This window comes from Phallusia mammillata, chromosome 1, assembly GCF_965637545.1.
Source record: "Phallusia mammillata chromosome 1, kaPhaMamm4.hap1.1, whole genome shotgun sequence".
Classification (NCBI taxonomy): Eukaryota; Metazoa; Chordata; class Ascidiacea; order Phlebobranchia; family Ascidiidae; genus Phallusia; species Phallusia mammillata.
The window spans coordinates 33,515,660-33,530,714 of NC_137252.1; the positions used below are offsets into that span (position 1 = coordinate 33,515,660).

The window sequence follows — 15,055 nt, forward strand, 5'->3', positions numbered from 1 at the left end:
TCTGTTTGATTTGCCACCTGGAGAGAAATTTTGCCCCAGTTAGAATTCTTCGTTTTGAACAAAACAAACAAAGAATGAACAGAATCAGCTTTACAATCCAGCCTCAGCCTTAACGAACCTCAGTGGCAGATCCGAATGCGTAGCCAAAATCGATTCCCACCGCGTGCCCCGTTGTCATGGAAACCATGAAGTTTGAGGGGTGGCGGTCGCCGATGCCTAGCAACCAGTGGACAATGCTCATGACGCCGTACGAGGAGATGAATCGCTTCCGGAGATTGAGAAAGGATTCTGGATCTGCGCTCATCCGAAAATAAACCTCTCTGTAAAAGAGCATGAAATAATTTGAAATGTTTAAAGCTGTGAGCTTTTTCCATTAAATTTGTTCCAAATAGTTAACATTTAGATTTAGTTCAAAACAAATATATACATAATTTTTAAATTAACTAAATTTTAAAGTCACATTTAAACAAACCTGTTTATACTGATTGACTTATTTGTGCTGAGAACGAGAGTATATTACGTCATACCCCAACCAATATTACAACAAAGGTTTACCTCAACATATTCCAGGGAAGTTTATTTTGTCGCCGATTAAACAAATCCACAACATCAGTGTACGTTCCTTTGTGCATAAGCAGACCGTATTTCTCCGTATGATCCCGGGCAACTTGTAAAATATTTGCTGGAACCCAACTCGACCCAAGTAACCCTTTCATTGTTGATTCGCTGAACAAGAAGTAATATCTGTTAACCTACAGTGTTTCCAAAACTTCGTTTCTGTACCGCGCTGTGTCGGAAAAAAGTGCACAATAAAATCTTTAACATCATGGTGGTTATAACAAAAAGATGATTAATTGCACGCACTAAACATTCATTGTATAATAGAAATCACAGTACGCCAGGCATTATTGAAGGCGTTATACCGGGCGGTCACCAAGCATATATAGTACTAAACCGTCTTAAAATAAAACGACTGGCTTCAACCGGTCCACAGTGCAAGTTTTGTCAAAGGATTTTAATGTGGTATATGTTTAGATCACGTCGTATTAGTTCCAATACTTACCAGCCCATCTTTCCCGCTTGTTTTGTCATAAGTTCGAGGTAAGGAACAACATTAGGTACCCACTCTATCAGACCGACCTTTGCATTGATGGGAATCACCTGTGGAGAAACACATTAGACATTTGCAAACAGGTACAAACATAGGCGCCGAGTTTTACAAAAAAATGCAAAGTGACGGACGTTAATTATGACGTCCCTTTTATGTGACGTCACTAATGCGTGCAACCACATGAGCTCAAACTTCCGTCATATTCTTGAAAGAATATTTTTTTAAACAACATTCATTTGAAACACTTTGCTTTCACGTTATTATTGGTTTAGCGACGTTTAGAAAATGTTTCGACAAGTTGTTGCTCTGTATCACCTAAAATAACCATTTATTACAGCACAATCGCATTGTACACAATAATGGTCATACATTCAATACCAACAATTGTGTGTTTGACGTCATAAACAAGACACTGACCAAAACAGGTTGCAGTTTCGGCACGTTTTGTTGATTTTTCGCCAGCACGCTTCTTTAAAAGCAAAATTGTTCCCAAATTTCTTCAGATTTTACGAAGTTTCGTACGATACCGATACAAACATACCAAAATCTCCACGGTGGCCGTCACCGTGCTTTACAGACCAAAGCTGGTGGCGCCACTCCGCCACCGCCCACACAGCGCCTATGGGCACAAGTATAAAAACATAAAACACGCGCCTTGGGTTTCAACTGGTACTTTTGGAAGAGACACTAGCACGATATTTCACTGTAGCTATAAATTTAAATTTGCTAAACACTGTTAGTTGGCGCAAAGAGCTGAATTATTAAGGACAGGGGTAAGTTAAAAACTATTTTTATTGAATTCTTAATTATGGATTAAGTTTTTACGTTAGTTTCAATGCAATTTATGTTACAATCCCTCAACCAAGTGCTCTTTGCGCCATCTATCAGTATTTATCAAAATTTTCGGCGCAAGAAATAAGAATAAAATGTTTTTTTGTTAATTTATTTATTTTTTATGACGTAACAGTAAAATATTTGCCGGTTTCAAACCGGGCTCTCAAACTCTGCTATTCTGTCACCTGATAAGTTACAATAGAAAAGCTTCGTTCCCTGCAAGTTGAGTTATCGTTGAAAATATCGTTTATCGAAACAAAGATTTGTTCAATTCGTTGATCCTGTCGCAAATCTTCTCCACCTGGGAATGAAAAATACAATATGACTAAAAATGAAAATGAGGAAATGGCACTTTCTACCAATTCTTAATTTACAGAAAAAATGTTTACACGTATCTAAGTGTGAGACAAGAATTTACAAAAACGTTAAACTTGTTTACCTATTTCTATTTAGCTGGTTTAATAAACGGCGCCCCCCCCCCCAAAAAAAAACGGTTTTGAAGTATACACACCTTTAACCAGGAATCTATGCTCCCGCTCATCCGATCCGCGTATGATGACGCGACAGGGTTTACGTAACGATGACATCACTTGCACGCGTTCATCGAAACCCACAACTGTCACGTGGTACTCCACTAGAGGGCGAGCACGACCGTCGTATTGGCCTAGTGGAATTAATTTTTTAAGGTAAAAATAATTGCGAAACCGAACCGAGTGTAATAAAAAATTTGGTTTGTTGTTTTAGTGCGTTACCCGAACATTATCTGCCTTTGTCTTATTGTACCAAATACTGCTGCCAGTTTAATGCTTGATTCCAGGGGTCGGAAACCTTTTGAGCTGAAAATGCCAATAAACTGATATAGAAGGGCAGTAAAAAACAAAAAAAAGAGCAACAACGTTGATTCATCAATTCAACCCTATGATTTAACATAACCAGAACTGATTTCTTAATGAAATGCAAACTTAATACGCAGTCATCAAAACACACTTCTAAATCGCGAGCTATAGGTTCCCGACCCCTGTTTGTATATTTTTATATTATTATTTGTACTTGTTTGCCATTGCATATGGTTGTGAAATGGTTGAAATATGTAATAAAGACTTTTTTTAAATTGTACAGCGACGTAAAAAGGTGTTGGAGCTTTTTTACAGTTGTTTTGTAATTGAAATTATTCTGCAAACATCTCCAATTTAATCAACTGCAAACATTTATCAAACAAAAACTACCGGGAATTTCTAAATCTTTGTCGCCGCATTGAAGGCTCTGAAAGTTGGCCAGCCAAGGGCTGTAATCCTGAAGTGTCATAGCTTGTGATTTGAACTTATCCAATATTCTCTTATACAAAGCGCCCGCCTCCCGTTTGAAATCACGCATTTGAAGAAGAGCACTTCCCGAAGAACCGCCGAACAAACCATCCACATCCGCTTTGAAATCCTGAATACAGACAAGTTTCAATCGAATGTGGTGGAGACAATATAGTACATTTTAAACACAAAATTATTGTTGGCAAGAAAGAAAAAAGCTGCACTAAAAGGCAATGTGAATATGTACGATTGACATGGATTTAAAATAAAATTTTGTGACAAAATATCATCTTAATAAAGTAATCTGTTTTAAATATCCTTAAATTTAGTCACTTCACCCAAAGAATATTTCCGATATATTTTGTTCTATCGAATTTTAAATAAAACTACCAAACTACTTTATTTATCCTTTTCGAATAAAAAATATTTTCTTATCTGTTCTGTTATTGCTTGTGACATTTGGTGTAGGCTATACGTGTGTATAGGTTGTGTGTGAACACACTTTTCTGAATTGAGTTTTATCCTTCTGTTTATTGATCACTTGTTTATTTATTGTATTTAAATATGAACACGGCATTACACTTAAACAAAGTGATATAGGAACTGTTAATCCGCAAACGGCTAGAAAAAAGGCAAAAGAAGTTAAGAGACAAAAAAATGTATTTCTTTAGTTTCCATTTTAAAAACATATTTTTGTGAAAGAGCTTTGAGTATATATATTTTTTTTACATTTGTTAAACTTACTTTTGCAAACTTTGTTCTTAGCGCACCAACAGTGACAGGTGATTGTGACGTCACTGAGCCGAAGAGTGACGCGCTACCCTGCTCTGTGACGTCATCGGCGGGTCGGTCGTGGTCAAACAGTTCCCTGTACATGTTTTGGTAGCTGACCAGCAAGTCCTTGTTGGTCGCTGTTTTATCTTTCTTGTTCTTGTGGAGTTTGCTGAACTCGTTGAACCAATCCTAAAAATAAATAAAGATAAATAAAATGTAGAAGAAAAGGAAAGAAAACGACTCTTGCAATAATTTAATTATGTTACGTGCCATTGGAATGCAAAGAAAAAAAATAGAATTATTGTTGAACCTTAGTTTTTACCCATTGACTGTAATTGGTTTATTCTTATAGTTTTCCAAAAAAAAATTTTCCTACCTTCAGTGTTTATTAATGTAATTAAACAAGCATCAACCACACTAACAAACACCTTTAATTCCAAAAAATAATATATCTATGGGTAAATTACTTGGTCAAAGTAGTAAATGCTTGGACAAGTATAACTTTAGTTCATGAAAGCGAGAGTTTAGTTCATGAAAACATTAAATAACAGTGACACGACCGATTTATGAGATAAAACACAGAACACAATAAAATTGTTCATACTTTGAATAACACAACAGGATCGGACACTTGCTGAAGTTGACGAATGAATTCTTTTGCAAGTGGAATCGCTTCATGCAAAGATGTGAGGAGTCTGCAAAACAGTGATATGTTTCATAAACGGGCACGTAATGCACTTATTATAGTTGGGACATTTTATGTTTTTAGCTTTTACATTTGGAATTACACCAATAAGAATAGTTTGCACTATTGGTTCGTGTTTTCTTGTCACAAAGATTAGAAAAACATCATGTGAGAATTTTTTGTGTGTAACAGACATTACAGTTAATGGAAGTAAAGATGATCAATTTCTATTTAATTGCCACACGCATTCTCGCTATTACTTTGTACAGTGCCTGCACTAAACTATTAAAAGTAAACAGTCATAAATACCATGCGCACCTTTAACAAATGTAAAAAAAAGCAATGCTATCTTAGTGTGTCCGGATGGTGTAAATTGGTAAGTACTAAATTAAACAATAAATACCAAAATCAATTTAAAATTTGTGTCCAAGTTGACAGTGAAACTAAACAGTGTAACCGACACGTCAAAATATGCCTTAAAGCAGTGATTTTCAACCGGTGTTCCGCGGTGTTTGCTGGTTTGAATACACAGGTCGAAAAATCACTGGTTTAACTCAATGGACGGAAATGACTTTTCTTTTGTGAATGTATTTATCCGCCACCACCAGTTTGAATGTTCTAAACAATCTATAGTGATTAGCTTCATTTATTGTTGTGTGATAATAAGACTCGTTGTCTGGAAATGAAATAGTTGAATCGTGGGTAAATATCTGACGGTTTGTGCAATTTAGCTTTGGGTGAGCTTTAAGAATAATATAACATTTAAACGCTGTCCCAACCGAAACGGGATTCAACAAATCTTCTGATGTTCAGCAAAATTGTTTACACGGAAAACGACTACTCACGGAACAGCCAGAGCTAGGCGAATATTGTATTTCAGTATAATACGTTTTTCGAAAACTTCAAAAGCGCTATATGAACGATTTCATTCGTTTCAATGATTACGTAATGTGCCATTTAGCGTTTTAGTGTCACCCTGAGCCCAGTTGTTTTATTGCATCAAAATTTCGTTAGGTGTTCCGCAAAATTAGTTTAATGCATAAAGTGTTCCGTGGCCCAAAAAGGATTGAAAAACACTGCCTTAAAGGATGGAATTTTTACAAGATAATAAAAACAGAACAACTAACTTTTTCACAAAACTTTTGTTCTTCTTTCCAGTTTCAGATCTCTTGTAACAGAAACCCTGTTGCGCAGCACACAGAGGGTACACGACCGCCTGGGGATAATCACGTGACACTTGCATCATAATGGGGTGAAGAAATGTGGCCACGTCACCGTCCAACAGCGCCACCATGTGTCCAAGCCAAGGTAGGAAATTCCAAGAAGGAACGGATTGACTCTAGTAAAAATGTACAAAAGTTATTGACAATTCGGTTGTTACATGCCGCAAAGTGTGGCGAAGTAGATTTAGATTTTGCTTTGTATTAAGTTTTTTTTTTTGAAAAAAAAACACGAAAATCCACGTATTTTAGATTTTTTGCTCGTGAATAAAAGTAGTGTTAACGTTTTAAGGAACAAAAACAATCGGCCACAATTAATCCGAAGTATATCTGGATGAACTCAGTCAGAAACTGTTAATGCTTGGGGTTTAGAAAAGGTTTGACAAAATCGAGTAATGTAAACAACATTTCGTAAAATAACCACCAGAAAACCTTCTACACTTTCCACAAAATCATTCATGTTTTGTGCAGCTTATATTTCTAAACGCGCAATCAAAAACCAGTTTAAAACATGTCAGTTTCTCACGCAAAAAAAAAATAGCTTAAAATTATTTTCTTGGCTTCATAATCACTGACCTCTTGCACGAATCCTGATCTCATCTCGTCTCCGAATTTCTCGAGCAACTGAAGCAGACGAGGAAATCGCAAGGTGGCGATAGAGCGTCCGCCGCCGTGAAGTCGCATCGCACGCAGAAAACAGGTCGTCATGGTAACCGCGTACTGTGTAGGTTTACGAGCAGTGGAATCTTCGCCAGTTGCTGTGAAACAATTGACTAGACCTGTACTCTGGCTTACTAATATCAATTAAAGCTTTCTGGTGTGGTAAATACGTTGGAGTTACTGTTTCATCTTAAGTTTAAGAAAACTGGCTGGATTGGAGCCTGACTTTACACTCAGATATATTTGTTTCGTAATTTTACCTTGTTAATTCTACCTTTTGGGTCTAATTTTGCTTTCACACAAAATGTTTCAACTGTGTGTTTTCAATTTATATCATTACCCTGATGAAGGTGTCTCGTATAGGAAGTGGAAACTGGAAATATCGGCATATTAAAAACTGCTGGAAGAGCTACAAATTTGTTAAATAAAGGTTTCAGGCTCAGGCTTCAATTTTGAGCCTCTTGTAACTCTGGTTTGGCTACAAATGGTGTAATACAACACGAAGCGGCTGTAAATGGACCAGACATGTAGTAGCAAACGAATCTTTGAAACACTTACAACTATTTTCTTCCGATCGTTGAAGTTGCTTGTCACAGAATGAGGCGAGGTTGGTGTAAGCTTCGTACTGAAGTTCTTCGCCGTACTTCTCGCTTTCTTTCACAGCTTTCTCGAAAACTCCGAAAGCGTTGTTGATTAAAATCTGCTGCAAGTCACCTGTGTGAAAGACAAACCACCCTTAATTGCGAAGTTATAAAGGCTTGAAGTTGTTCTGTTCGACCCAACATAATGGCGTCACTGGTCGTATTATGACGTCATAAATATTCAGTAGACACATAACAATATGTTTAGAATAAACGTTAGTTGGTCATTGTACGACGAAATTTAAAATTTACCACGAGCACCGTGCGTTATAATTAGGAATGCTAGGAATCGAGCAAATATTGATTTAGGTTATGAACGAGTCATTAAAACCAAGGTCGTGTAACCTTGTGATTATTTGTGGGTCGAATACTATTAACATGAATAAACCGTGTGTGCAGCACATTAACATAGCACAAGTTGCCCTGACTTTCATGAATACCAACACACATTTATATTGATTTAACACTTCCGTAAAATTTACAAGTAGTTTTAGCCACACTGTTAGTTTGCAGAAAAATAGCACCGGGCGCATTGATCCGCTCAGAAACGGAGGAATTGAAATCGCTGACTAGCACTAAATTAAACAAGTCTGGTTTGCCACATCTAAAACGTTTTCGCGGACTGTTCAATCAATGGAACGCCAATAGACCTCAGGTTACACCGTCTTGCTCAGTAGTTGTATAATAGCTGTTTCCAGATTATAATAGAATTTGATTTTTTTGGGGAATTTGTGAAACTGTACACTTTGGGGCAAAGTCTTTCAAACCTTGGTCATTTCCGGCCATGACCCGAATCTCCTCCATTATTGCGTCATCAGGGTGACCTTCGAGTGATTGTGACGTCATGTGGTACGTTGATGCAAGCAACATGTTGTGACGAATTGATTCCACGCTATAAAGAAAGAATTGAAAACATATAAAATGCGTATTGTGCAAAATAAACACTTAGAAATCATATCTTGCTAACCATTACAGCAATGCAATTGTTTTCATTAAATAACGTACGTAATTGCAAAATCATTTTCACACAAAAACTTAACATGCGAGTGTTCATGAAGTTTGTTCCATTTAACGGTGGCTGAAACTCCAGCATAAAAAAAACAATACCCACATTCTTAGATGCCAGTAAAACGGCTGATATTGCATTTACTATTATTAAACTTATTTGTTTCGCCATTTTCTTTTTAATTCAAGCATGTCAGATTTTGTATTTGTAGTAGTTGCATAAACTTTTTAAAATGTTTCACAAAAGCAAAAACATTAAAATGTAGCATTTCCTTAAATTACTATTAAGCGCGTCAAGTTGCTTTCACAGTAGTGATACCAAAACTTTCTCGACTCAAGTATAACATAGAAAGTATGTTTGCTCATCAGTGATGTCCAAAAAAATAGGCTACACTACAATAGCTACCACTAATGAAGTAGTTTTTGTATCATAAATATTGTGAGATAGAAATGAAAGTAATTTTGGAACAAGAATGCGCGCTGCATCGTCTGAAAATTAATGTAAAGTTTATTATTTTGATTCAACTACAGCAAAGTTGCTTACCACCTGAATGGCATTGGCGTACCAGTACTATAATGATAATTGCCGCCCAGTTAAGAACAATTGCTCTACCGTATCGACGCATCTTAACGAGCCTATACGTTCTGTTACATACCTCCCAAGTTCAGGCGTTTGTTCTTGGAGCGCCTGAAACGCAGCCAAACAATATTTGACACCACTTTGCTCTTCTCCTGTCACCACTTGACGTCGCCCGCGTGCGTGATAAAATGAAGCGGTCGCCTGGGATAAATCGATTCTCGCATTCTCCTTCAACGATTCATAATCCTGCGAAAAAGATAATTAATCGGGTGAAAATAAGTTTTTGTTGGGCAAAGTAAATGAGTTTGTATTTCAGCGTAATGAGTTTTAGGTAAATAATATGAATTTAGTCATTTTTTTCTGATTTAGTCTGTAAACTGTTCTGAATTTCGGGATACCTTTTTTAACTTGCAAGTATAATTGGTTTCACATTATTATGACGGTTTACAGCCGAGCAGGGCCAGATATTGACAATTTTTGACAAACAGGGTCGAGCCGTACCGCAATGTTAAAAGTACCGCAATGTTAAATGACGTGTCCTAACTGAGCAATCGTAAGCCTAACGGATCTATTCCCACCAAGACACAGTCGATAACAAATCTGCTGAACGTTGTATAATAATGCAACTCTTTGCGTGCAACTGGCAAATCTCGCAACACAACTGTAACGAGATTTAAACCTGTAACCTCAAACCTTTACCTTTTCCAGTGCCCGGAGAATTTTCTCAGCCACAACAAAGTTTCCTCTCGTGAAAGCGCTCCTCATCATTTCGATCAACATCTTGCTCCTGCATCCTGACAACCACGAGTCACGTCTATCCTCCGAGTCATCCAAGATACGGCTCAACCGATCACTCATCCGATCCATGAGGAACGTTCTGAGTTGAAAAAAAGAGGAAGTTTCTTTGAATTAAAAAAAATGTCCCAAAAATAATTTATTTGAAAAATCAATTTCTTTAGTGGACTTTAAAATTTTTAAAAAAATGACAAAAAAATCAAAACATAATGATTTTTCCTATTAAAATATCATTAAAAAACTGCAACTTCCTGAACCCGGTAACCTGTAACTGATGACGTCATGCCATGACGTAATAGGGTCGTATGTCAAGTGTGGCATTCGCGTCATCCACCCACCAGCGATGCGTCGCACGTCATGTTCTGTGACGTCATCGTCTGCGCAATAAGTAAAAGTTACAGAAATAAAACAGAATTAACAAAAATCAAAGATTAAAAAACAATAAAACAAATAAACAATAACTTGTTTCTACCGGGGCTCTGTGCAAAATCCAGAAACTCATGAAGATCAGACACGAGCGGCACAACACGAAAGATCTCTTGCTCCCCCTTGCGACCAGCGCCACCACCTACCAACGACCACCGCTGGGTGGCGTGCTCAGCAGTGAGGTTCAAGTAATATCGGGCTCGGTCAAAGTCATCCTGCAAAGCAAAACATTTACCATTCACGCGTCAACATTTCGTATGTAAATGTCCAAAAATCAATGCCTAAATTAAAAATTCGATCCAACGCGTATTGCGCTTCCTTACGTAATATTGCATCGCCACAAACACTCACGACATGCAAAAACATTTATGCAAAAGTACAAAATAGTTGGTGCGTTTTGGCAGCCTTAAGGTTTTTGCATCATATCAATCCAAAATATTCGACAAATATGTAGTGCACACATCAACAGACAAATCGGCTCAATCGCCCAATCTGTTTTTAAATTGCATAGGGCTCGTAAATCCCAACCGTAGCCATTTGTAATAAAATTCAATTCCTTAATCGCCAAGTCCAGGTAACTAATCAAAACGCTAGGTAAACATGCTGTGCGATTAACCGGATTCGTCTGTATCTTGTATTTTTTACCCACTACAGTTATACCTTGTAAATGTACAACATCGTCAGATGCTCCGAATATCTTCTCTCGACGTGACTCTTTCTGTCTACGTCACTCTGCATGACGTCATCGAAGAATGACGACAGCTGTTCGCCGACCTCCATGCGACCTTGAAGTAGAAGTAGCAGTTTGGCGTGGACGGCAGAGTCGAGAAAACGATCCTGCAAAGATAGTTTTTGTTTTGATCAGTGATTAATAAACGTTTTTCATCGCTACCCACGATAACAACAAGATGAATTTCATTTACTATTGTTTTAAAAATTAAAACTATCCACCACGACCCCACAATGATGTAATTATTCTATGAAATTGTCCCCTTGGAGATTAAATTAAAGCCACTATCTAAAGAAATCAGATGTTTAATATTTATGTTCCTTCTTCCAAAAGCCTTTGTCTGCCTTAACTTTCTTTTAATTCCACGCCACCGATCATGGATATGTTGTCAATCAATTTGTTCAGTCACTGTTTGTCATAAATTTACCTAATTTATGTTTTTATGTAAACTATTTTGTGTATGTTCTACAACGATTATTCATTTGACATATTTTCTATTTGAATAAGGATTTAAGTATTTCTGATAAACGCACTGTCTGCTACTACTGACTTTTCTCCGCTAAGTTTTGTTCAGTTACTGTTTGGGTAAGCTCTTTGCATTATACCTGGTAATCTTGATGTAACAAGGCAGCCTTCAAACTTCCCGGGTTGACGTCATCAGAGGTGACGTTATCATACCGTTCGAGCATGCTGTCGCAGAGGAAGTTGACGTGGTCCCACCTAAAGTCAAACTCGCTGGTTATTTAAATCAATAGGATAGGTACAAGGTTTTGATGCAGGTTAAAATAATAACAGCCAACTTACTTGTTTGAGCATGTCACTGCATATGTTTAAACCAGAAACGTGGCTTTCCTGTTTTTTGCCAGTTTCTACATACTACTACCATACGTGGTACTTACAACAGATGTACATTTGTTACCTAACTGACTAGGACCCTGTCTATACATGGTATTTAACTTGATTTCAAAAGAGAGTAAATAAGAGCGTTTGTGGAGATTCAATCGCAACTATTTATTCCTGGCTTTTAAACATATGTTTGCGAATGCAGAAGAATTGGGTTTAAAATGAACTTGCCTTGACATTTGCTTGACGCAGTTGAGGAGGCAATCTTCCCACATATCCCTCTCCACATCACTTGCATCTGTGTCCTCATCATTCAGAGCCTGCAGTGCAATACGCAGGTGTAAATGTGTATGTTTTGCTGCAAACCTCTTTAGGATAATGAAACGGGGTAAAGGAAATGTTCGATCTTTTCAATGCATTGTGTTGACGAGTTATTAAAAATGCTCTTTGCATTGAGCAATAACTTTTAAATACCATTTTAGTATTTGTTTTGTTTAATACCACAAACTTTAACTATATTTTTTGCTTTGATTCTACCATTTCAAAAACATTATTTTCACATCATGCTGGATTGTTTTGGCATTTTTCTGAAATGTGTTTGCAAACAATGTTTTTAAAAAGTTAACACAAATAACAACAACTTAAAAACTGATAAAACACATTAAACGTATGTACAGACCATATCACAATTTATTACCTGCTCGTAAACCTTCCTTGCTTCTTTGTAAGAGTTCTGGGCCTCAAGACTCAAACCACGGGACGAGGTGGGATTCGAACCCGCGCCGAAAATTCCACTCAGAACGTCGAAGTCGCCAAGAGACTTGTACAAACTGAATAAATGAATAAGTGTTTTTTATTATTCAAACTTTTGCACTTGCAGAAACAAAACTTACACAAAAACTTAACGATGAAATAGATAAACTTAGAACTTCTGCAAAACCTACCGAGCAAGCTGGAGCCAAGTTTCAGGGCAAGATTCGAACCCAGGACCTGGAACTTTCCGCCTCTTCGTTGCAGGTTCATCAGTTCGTTTGTTCAAAATCATCTGCTCAAGTATCACAATTCCTACGAAAACAGTGCACCTAGTGATCACCTCGTTAAACACACATGGATATGAAAAGCAAAGCAAATATTTTGGTAGGTAAAATGCACATTAAATCACCAGGTATTAAATGTTAATTTCCACCGGAACCAGCGGGTATTTTTTTTCAACCCACGCCTTGCTGCGTAAAAAGCCGGTTATTTGCATTAGGATATATTGCTGTTTAAAATCCTTAGGACAAGCTGTTTTCTCCCTTTAAAATCTTAACCAAAAACTCTTCCGCAAAAAGAACCAACGTATTAAACCAGAATTTTCCATTGACAAATTTAATAAGGTGTTTTGAAAATTTAAGTATATTTTTGGTGCAAACCAAAACAACGAACTACAACAAAGGAAAGGTCTTGCACATTTTCCTTGGATTCTTTTGTTTAGTTTTTCAATTTTCCATTTTATCCTACCCAGAGCGTGTTTGTTGGATGCAAGTGATGAGGAGGCGACCAGAGCAGGAGGAAGGAGCTCCTCCACCCGGCTGTCATGGTAACAAACGTCCTGAATGCATCCTATGAGCGCAGGGTTTTTCTCCGCAGAGCGGTCCAGAATGGAGCCCAGACCGGAAAGTACAGCATCGATACGCTCCTACACGAAATTAAAGCTTTTATGCATTGGTTTCCAACAAGGGAGGAATTCCTCACAAGACAGGATTTTTCAAACTTAAGAGGAAGAATTTACTTTAATTTGTTCTTGGGGTTTGTAAATAAGTGAAGTGAAGCTCTTGGAATTTTTGTGAAGTTGGTTTAAGACTCAAATTTGTATGATCTTTATATGGTTTAACATTTACTATGTAGTATATTAGAGGAATAGAAATGTTTTAAATTGTAAATAGAGGAATTTGTCAAAAAAGGTTAAGAACCACTGCTTTTATGCAAATTGCTGAAGGTCGGAATTGTTTATTGGTTCTCAACCGGGGCGAAATTATCCTCAAAGGTGTAAATCTAAAATGCAATTGGGGTAAACATAAGGAAGCATAGATTTGACGTTCCTTAAAAGAAAAAATGCGAGTAATTGGATTTTCCCTGTGGTTTTTACAATGCCACGTACACTGGCAAAACATTGTTAACTGGGCAACAAACTTGGAACTTATCAATATTCTCTTAACATCAGTTTTGTAGGATTAGTTTCCTGAGAAAAACGTCGACATAAAAAGTTTCAGCGAAATTAAAGGGGTAAACGGGACAAAATAGCCAATAATCTCTTTATATAGAGATTGCTGGAATGCCAAAAGCAACAATTCAATCCTAAAACATGTTAAATTAAAGTTTCCTATGAAAGTGTCACCTTGGATAATTTCTTTCCAATTTTGGTCTCCTCTTCCAGAAGAGCAAGGACGAGAGAAGAGAGAACAATCCTGCAAAGATGAGGATCGTGCTGACATGCGGCCGCTAGAGGCGCCACAATTGACCGGTGCGGGATTTGCACGTCGGGGAGTTCCCCTGTCCTGTACTTCCGATGAAGCTGAACTTCGGTTTCGCGACGACGCGCTGCCTCCGTCTTTGCGACCTGGGTTCAAAGGTTAAAGGTCATACAACATCAGATTGTTCGCTTGAAATGTGTTTGCATTTCTGTCAAGATTGTAGTACTAAAAATTGACGGCGAAGAAAAAAATGAGCTTGTATTACGTCACAACACGCAAGGTATCATGCCGTTTGTATTTATTAGTTGGATTTTTTGGGTAAGTATTTTTCTGGAACAAGCTGAACATTGTGTAACCTAAAGATATATCAGCAAAAAACTAGCTTAGGGCCTTAAGTCATTAAACAAATTAATTAGAAAAATATTTCCACTACAACCTGCAGGAGTGTTATGAGACGAGCGTTTTTAATTTACAGTTAGAGACAAAGGTATTATAAAAACTTTCGTAGTAAGTTTTTTTCTTTCCGTAATAAAATATTGAAAACACTGTTTCGACCATCAACTCTCATCAGTGCAGCTGATAGTGTAGCAACCTTATCAATATTATTTCACCTCTTTGATTTTGTTCCGTCGTTCCTGAGCTCGAGCAAATTTCATCCGCGATTCGTCACTTTCCTTCCGAAACCTTCTCCGCAATCTTTCAACATTCACATCCACACCAGCTCCTGTTGGGTCCGAAAAAATACATCAAGCTGAAATGATTTATGCATCCTAACCAAAACTGACGATGCCCAAAGAGGTAAAACTTGTTAAAAAAAATCTTTTCATTTGAGTATCCTATATTGATTTACAAACGTATATAATGTTAGTTAATTTTAATCACAGATCAAAAAAACCATTTGTTTGATGCAATCTACTAATATCGATAAAAAAGTAAATTTTAAAATCGAAAATTTTTTCATGTATCCTTTCTTTCAAGCACACTTAAAGTTAGC

At 37.1% G+C, this 15,055-nt stretch overlaps 1 protein-coding gene across 1 annotated transcript in view; it reads right to left on the bottom strand.

Moving 5' to 3' along the window:
• LOC145230561 (DNA-dependent protein kinase catalytic subunit-like) overlaps positions 1–15,055 on the bottom strand; it is a 53,250-nt gene that overhangs the window by 3,470 nt on the left and 34,725 nt on the right. Inside the window, exons 57-80 of the mRNA XM_080096007.1 lie at positions 14,673–14,785; positions 13,986–14,207; positions 13,109–13,286; positions 12,553–12,673; positions 12,306–12,438; positions 11,840–11,928; positions 11,371–11,485; positions 10,696–10,872; positions 10,082–10,250; positions 9,875–9,986; positions 9,514–9,691; positions 8,891–9,060; positions 7,997–8,121; positions 7,147–7,302; positions 6,505–6,686; positions 5,836–6,047; positions 4,628–4,718; positions 3,994–4,212; positions 3,172–3,379; positions 2,457–2,609; positions 2,131–2,246; positions 1,064–1,161; positions 556–726; positions 119–320 (exon numbers count right to left, since the gene is read on the bottom strand). Of these exons, the coding sequence (XP_079952133.1) occupies positions 119–320; positions 556–726; positions 1,064–1,161; positions 2,131–2,246; positions 2,457–2,609; positions 3,172–3,379; positions 3,994–4,212; positions 4,628–4,718; positions 5,836–6,047; positions 6,505–6,686; positions 7,147–7,302; positions 7,997–8,121; positions 8,891–9,060; positions 9,514–9,691; positions 9,875–9,986; positions 10,082–10,250; positions 10,696–10,872; positions 11,371–11,485; positions 11,840–11,928; positions 12,306–12,438; positions 12,553–12,673; positions 13,109–13,286; positions 13,986–14,207; positions 14,673–14,785 (3,710 nt within the window). The remainder of the gene's footprint in view (positions 1–118; positions 321–555; positions 727–1,063; positions 1,162–2,130; positions 2,247–2,456; positions 2,610–3,171; positions 3,380–3,993; positions 4,213–4,627; positions 4,719–5,835; positions 6,048–6,504; positions 6,687–7,146; positions 7,303–7,996; positions 8,122–8,890; positions 9,061–9,513; positions 9,692–9,874; positions 9,987–10,081; positions 10,251–10,695; positions 10,873–11,370; positions 11,486–11,839; positions 11,929–12,305; positions 12,439–12,552; positions 12,674–13,108; positions 13,287–13,985; positions 14,208–14,672; positions 14,786–15,055) is intronic.